At 44.6% G+C, this 6,500-nt stretch overlaps 1 protein-coding gene and 1 long non-coding RNA gene across 3 annotated transcripts in view; both read right to left on the minus strand.

The window, feature by feature from the left end:
• Positions 1–1,238: 1,238 nt before the first annotated feature.
• LOC118408437 (acid-sensing ion channel 1C-like) lies at positions 1,239–3,932 on the minus strand. Its single transcript, XM_035809255.1, has 6 exons — positions 3,751–3,932; positions 2,936–3,147; positions 2,147–2,219; positions 2,064–2,098; positions 1,862–1,973; positions 1,239–1,247 (listed from the first exon to the last, which is right to left on the minus strand). The coding sequence occupies exons 2-6, from the start codon at positions 3,139–3,141 to the stop codon at positions 1,239–1,241; spliced, it is 435 nt and encodes a 144-aa protein (XP_035665148.1). The 5' UTR covers positions 3,142–3,147; positions 3,751–3,932.
• Positions 3,933–4,223: 291 nt separating this feature from the next.
• Positions 4,224–6,500, minus strand: part of LOC118408448 — a 13,678-nt gene continuing 11,401 nt past the window's right edge. The window contains exons 2-3 of one of the 2 annotated variants that reach the window (XR_004830297.1): positions 5,666–5,913; positions 4,224–4,351 (exon numbers count right to left, since the gene is read on the minus strand). This is a non-coding gene — a long non-coding RNA (uncharacterized LOC118408448). Of the gene's footprint in view, positions 4,352–4,543; positions 4,626–5,665; positions 5,914–6,500 lie in introns of those variants that run through there. The other variant, XR_004830298.1, reaches the window with a different exon arrangement.

Genomic DNA, 6,500 nt, shown 5'->3' on the forward strand with positions numbered 1-6,500 from the left:
AATAACATGACTTACTTTTATCATTGAGACATTTGCTTATAGACTACCTACACCAAAACTGATTCCAGGAACTATGAGGCCCCAGAGGACACACTTAGTGGCAGAATATGTTAATAGTATGACTGCCAACACCCAGACTGCTATATTTGATTTTAAAGTGCAGTAACAATATCATCTTTCTAAGACTGGGCTTTAGCCAGCTCGAATTTTTTTTTCCGTCAGCCAATTACAATCGTCGCGAAAACCGCGAAAATTAATTAGAAGGACTGAACTGAGACCTTGAAAAACAGGTTTTAATGAGATTATCGTATGCAAAAGGGCGCCGACACACATTGTCAACAATCATAACAATAGCAAAACAAACAGTGCGTGGCTTTTACAGCCGCCTGTAGCTTCTACCAAGGTTTTTTTGTCCATCAAGGTTGACGGATTGGTTTTAAAATTTTTCCGTCAGACGCAGCAAATTTCCATCAATTGACAGAAAAACGGACGCTGGCTAGAGCTCTGCTCTAAGACAAAATTGACTGGTGAAATCTTACCAAGCTTCAGCATCAAGGACAGGCACTAGGTGTCATTCAATGGAAAGGAATAAGGCTGAATCATCTAAAAAGAACTGCAGATTGTAACAGCAATGCATATATCAAGCTTGTACAAGTGTAATCTGAGCTTGTGCTGTGGGAATATCATCCCTGAGACAAAGTTTTACTGAGGTTTCCATGAGGAAGCGTTGCTGTACCTGGAGTTCAGCACCAAGGACAGGAACTAAGTGTTGTTCAATGGAGATTTATCAGACTGGTTTATCTGAAAAGAACTGCAAGTTCTGACACCAAAGCATTTATCAAGCATGTAGAAAATGAATATTATCCCAGAGACAAAGTTTCAATTAAGTTTCCATTGAGTTCAGCACCACGGACAGCCATCATGTGTTGTTCAAAGGGAGGGTATCAGATTGGTTTATTTTCTGAAAAGAACTACAATTTCTGCCTCACGTTAAACTGGCTGAGTTAGAGATCTCATGTTTAAGATTGATAACACTTTGAATACTAAAAGAATGTTTAGAAGTGAATATCATCCCTTCGACTATGTTTTATTGAGGTTTCTATGAGAAAATGTTGCTGCACCTGGAGTTCAGCACCAAGGACAGGCATCAAGTGTTGTTCCATGGGGTTCAATGGGAAGGTGTCAAGCTGATTTTTTTTTTCTTCTGAAAATAACTACACTTTCTGACTGAGGTTAAACTAGTTGAGCTGGAGATCCAATGTTTAGGAATAACAAAACTTTGAACACTTAAAATGTTTATCACCAGAGTAGTGTGTTGCCTAATATCTTAACAACTTCCAAACTAATAGTCAGACGGCATTGGCTGCACCCCAGAATGACACTCACCAAAAACACATAAACTACAGCTAGAGTCACATGTGCAGCAGTTCAAAGAACCCACCACACTTATCAGTACACCCCTAGTGTGTGTCAGACAAAACTTGTCAGTTCCAAACTAAAAGGCTTGAAGGTGGGACTAGCCAATGCCAACCCTCCCAGCGTGCGTCTATAAATGTAACAATTCTGTAACAATTCTGCTACACAAATAGCAAGAAAACTGCTACATGAAAAACAAGGAAACCTGCAGCCCTGCTGATGTGTGGCAGGAGACAACAACTGCTACATGTCTGCCCAAACAGCAACTTCTAAAGAGCAGCTAAGAACCATTCATGGATCAGTTGGTGCTGCCACCAGCCAAACAAACATGCGTAAACACTGTCTGTTGGCATGGAAACGTATGTATGTAAATACTGTTGGCATGGTAACCTATGTAACCACTGTGTGTTGGCATGGTAACGTACAAACAAACAAACAGACTCACGGTTGTGAAGTTATTGGGCCCGCAGTTGTCATCGCCTCGATAGCTGCACTTTAGCAGCATCTCGTCTATCTGGATACCTGCTCGGTCGTAGAACTCCTTCATACTGAAGCTCCTGTAAACAACAACAACAAACATGTAAACAACAACAGGTAAACGACAACAACATAGCTGCACTTTAGCAGCATTTCATCTATCTGGATACCTGCTCGGTCGTAGAACTCCTTCATACTGAAGCTCCTGTAAACAACAACAAGTAAACAACAACTGGTAAACAACAACAACAACATAGCTGCCCTTTAGCAGCATCTCGTCTATCTGGATACCTGCTCGGTCGTAGAACTCCTTCATACTGAAACTCCTGTAAACAACAACAGGTAAACAACAATAGGTAAACAACACAAAACAGGTAAACAACAACAGGTCAACAACGACAGCAGGTAAAAAATAACAACAACATAGTTGCAGTTTAGCAGCATCTCATCTATCTGGATATCTGCTTGATCAAGAACTGATACTTCTGTAAACAACAAAAACAAACAAGTAAACTACAACAACAAAACAAAAGTCTTATTTGGTTGGTATGAAGTTGTATGGAAATGTATAAGACCTACTGGGTTTGTGTGAAATTGTAAGGAAAGGTTTAAGACGTACTTGATGAGTGTGATGTTGTAGAGAAATGTTTAAGACACACCTGATTGTTGGTGGGTGTGAAGTTGTTGTTGAAGTCAGACAGCTGTCTCAGCACCCTAAGATGTTCCGGGTCGATGTAAGGAAAGGTTTAAGACTATTTAAGATGTACACTTAGTTACAGACATCTTAAGACTGTTTAAGACGTACTTGGTTGGTGTGAAGTTGTTGTTGAAGTCGGACAGCTGTCTCAGCACCCTAAGATGTTCCGGGTGGATGTAAGAAAATGTTTAAGACATACTTGGTGAGTGTGATGCTTTAAGGAAAGTTTAAGACGTACTTGGTGGGTGTGAAGTCGTTGTTGAAGTCGGACAGCTGTCTCAGCACCCTAAGATGTTCTGGGTTGATGTAAGGAAAAGTTACATTTTAAGACTGTTTAAGACGTACTTGGTGGGTGTGAAGTCGTTGTTGAAGTCGGACAGCTGTCTCAGCACCCTCAGATGTTCCGGGTCGATGTAGGTGCTGTGTGCCAGCGTCTTGTCCCGCTTCAGCATCTCGAAGGCGTGGCCCATGTGGTAGAGGTCGTTCTTCGTAATCTGAGAGAACCGGAAGGGGTTCAGGTTACAGATGGTGATGGCCGGGAACGACATCATCTGGGCCTGCAACAACGAAAAATAATTAACGTTAACGAGAAACATAACTAACGATATCATCTCGGCCTGCATGGGGGAAAAATGATTAACGTTAACGAGAAACATAAGTAACGAAATCATGCACAAAGTACCTGATTCATATTTTGGCATACACTACAAATAAATGTTTTTATTTTATTTAGGACTTTGCTGATTGGTCCAGTGGTATAGCTGAAATGATTGTGCAAATCTGTCTCAAAGAACCATCTCAATTCCCACCCAGAATCTATTTCAGGGCATTTACTACAAGCTAACAATTCAGGTGCACATGGCCTTAAAATTATTCCTTGAGCGATTTTTTTTTCTATTCTCTGATCAAAAATGTGTATTTGTGGCTCCTGTACCCACGTAATGAAACCAAATGACCTGAAATTTCAACTGGTAATTCCTCCAACACACAAAGTACCTGATTGGTGTTTTGGGGAAAACGCTAAAAAAAAATTTTTTTGCTTAATGATTTTTTGCTTTTGTGCCAGGCTAACATTGACCTGAAATCTGTTATGGTAATGCCGGTAACATATCTACATACGGGTACATTATTCACAATTCAAAAAAGAAAACAGTCCATGCCTCGAGTTCGTCCAGTTTGGTGACGTGCGGGTACTGGAAAAAGTAGATGACTCGGTCGACGCCCTGGTGAACCAACAGTCCGAAGGACGTGAGAAAAGCGAGGCCCCACAGCACGCGGCGAACACTACAGCGCCCCGACGTGAACACGTGGTTTATCCCGTGGAACGTAGAGTTCCCAGCAAAGACCTGGGGACAAAATACACATTGTGAGACGGGTGGCGCTACAGGTTACAATAGAGGCCCCACAGCACGCGGCGAACACTACAGCGCCCCAACGTGAACACGTGGTTTATCCCGTGGAACGTGGAGTTCCCAGCAAACACCTGGGGAATAAGGTAGGGCAGAGTTAGACGGGTGGCGCTACAGGCTACAATAGAGGCCCCACAGCACGCGGCGAACGCTACAACGCCCGGACGTGAACACGTGGTTTATCCCGTGGAACGTGGAGTTCCCAGCAAACACCTGGGGATGGAGGTAGGGCAGAGTTAGACGGGTGGCGCTACAGGCTACAATAGAGGCCCCACAGCACGCGGCGAACGCTACAGCGCCCCGACGTGAACACGTGGTTAATCCCGTGGAACGTGGAGTTCCCAGCAAACACCTGGGGACAAAGGGCAGAGTTAGACGGGTGGCGCTACAGGCTACGATAGAGGCCCCACAGCACGCGGCAAAGGCTACAGCGCCCTGACGTGAACACATGATTAATCCCGTGGAACGTGGAGTTCCCAGCAAACACCTGGGGATGGAGGTAGGTCAGAGTTAGACGGGTAGCGCTACAGGCTACAATAGAGGCCCCAAAGCACGCGGCGAACGCTACAGCGCCCCGACGTGAACACGTGGTTAATACCATGGAACGTGGAGTTCCCAGCAAACACCTGGGGACAAAGGGCAGAGTTAGACGGGTGGCGCTACAGGTTACAATAGAGGCCCCACAGCACGCGGCGAACGCTACAGCGCCCAAACGGGAACACGTGGTTGAAGGCAGCATTACGGTGGTCTCCCCAATGTCAAGTCTACAATTAAAGTGACATAGATCAAAGTTGAAAACTTCTGTCCTTTAAGCAAACATGTAGCAAAAATGCGGACTGCCGTCTCTGTCTGGACATATGTATAGATATACATTTACTTGAATAATGTTGTGAAAGCTTGCAGCACTTAGTACATAAATTTTGTGGCATACATAACATCAAGACAGAACATTATTACCAATTGAAAGTTTCTACATTATACAAGCTGTTTAAAGAACAGACAAATCCGATTGTTTTGATTTGTGGAAAACCTGGTGTCACTCTCAGAGCATGAACTGAACTGAGCTGAACCGTTTTGGATATTCACTGTGTTAATATCCCCCTCAAATTAGGCGCGATTCGATCGGACGATGAGTCTGCGAGCTCTAATTTACGAGGAGGCATGACCCTGTTGCCGACGAAAAAATGGCAGAGTTCCCCCTTCCCGTCAGGGTCATGCCTCCTCGTAATTTAGAGCTCGCAGACTCGTCGTTCGATCGAATCGTGCCTAATGTGAGGGGGGTATAAGGACTGATTTGTAAGGATCAGTGCAATTCAGGGGTTCAGTTGGCTGTCATTATATGAATGAATGAAGACCTTTATTGTACATTTTGCCCAACTGAGCTAAGTATAGGTCACAACAAGTCAATATATATACATATAAAAGTATCACAAATCTAGTCTAACACAAAAGTTAGTTCAACTTCTTCTGGCTTCTTGATGAAAAAGTAAACACTGTCTGTTTAGCTATGGTCGGTTTGTCAAAATGCATGAGGAATATAAACTTGTCAGTGCTACTCATGTGTCTAAAGTGAGGGAATCTACTTTCTATGTAACTACATAGAGTATCTCTGCTATGTTAATTTTCTTTAAGAATAAGGAATAAATGAGAAGAAATCCAACTCCACCTCAATGTCGGAGGGTTTCGGCGCAAGGTCGTCGATGTCGGACAGACTGTACATGGTCGTGTCGCGGTTCATCATGAGGACCGGATGGTTGCCGTCGGTTACCAGGTAAAGAACGTCACCGGAGTCGGAGATCAGATATTCCAGAGGTGGCTTCTGGGAGGTTTTCTCTGTCAGCGGCAGAATGTTGACTTTGGACAAGACGGGGGGCGCTACAGGCTACAATACTGCTTCTGGAGGCTTGTGGTAATCTGAGGAACAAAGGAAGGACATTCAGAGATGGCAGACTTCCCCCCCTTACCCACAGTGCATCACAACAAGACAGGGGGGCGCTATAGGCTACAATACTGCTTCTGGAGGCTTGTCGTAATCTGAGGAACAAAGTAAGGACATTCAGAGATGGCAGACTTCCCCCCCTTACCCACAGTGCATCACAACAAGACGGGGGGCACTACAGGCTACAATACTGCTTCTGGAGGCTTGTCGTAATCTGAGGAACAAAGGAAGGACATTCAGAGATGGCAGACTTCCCCCCCCCTTACCCACAGTGCATCACAAGACGGGGGGCGCTATAGGCTACAATACTGCTTCTGGAGGCTTGTCGTAATCTGAGGAACAAAGGAAGGACATTCAGAGATGGCAGACTTCTCCCCCTTACCCACAGTGCACCACAACAAGACGGGGGGCGCTACAGGCTACAATACTGCTTCTGGAGGCTTGTGGTAATCTGGGGAACAAAGGAAGGACATTCAGAGATGGCAGACTTCACCCCCTTACCCACAGTGCACCACAACAAGACGGGGGGTGCTACAGGCTACAATACTGCTTCTGGAGGCTT

This window comes from Branchiostoma floridae, unplaced genomic scaffold, assembly GCF_000003815.2.
Source record: "Branchiostoma floridae strain S238N-H82 unplaced genomic scaffold, Bfl_VNyyK Sc7u5tJ_1585, whole genome shotgun sequence".
Classification (NCBI taxonomy): Eukaryota; Metazoa; Chordata; class Leptocardii; order Amphioxiformes; family Branchiostomatidae; genus Branchiostoma; species Branchiostoma floridae.

Excerpts from the sequence above, each read along its gene's own strand:
- LOC118408437 (XM_035809255.1), bottom strand. The coding sequence starts at position 3,141 with ATGATGTCGTTCCCGGCCATCACCATCTGTAACCTGAACCCCTTCCGG. Across the intron at positions 2,220-2,935 it reads AACGACTTCACACCCACCAA|GAGTTTCAGTATGAAGGAGT; the intron begins GTACGTCTTAAA and ends TGTTGTTTACAG. Across the intron at positions 1,974-2,063 it reads GGAGTTCTACGACCGAGCAG|GAGCTTCAGTATGAAGGAGT; the intron begins GTATCCAGATAG and ends TGTTGTTTACAG.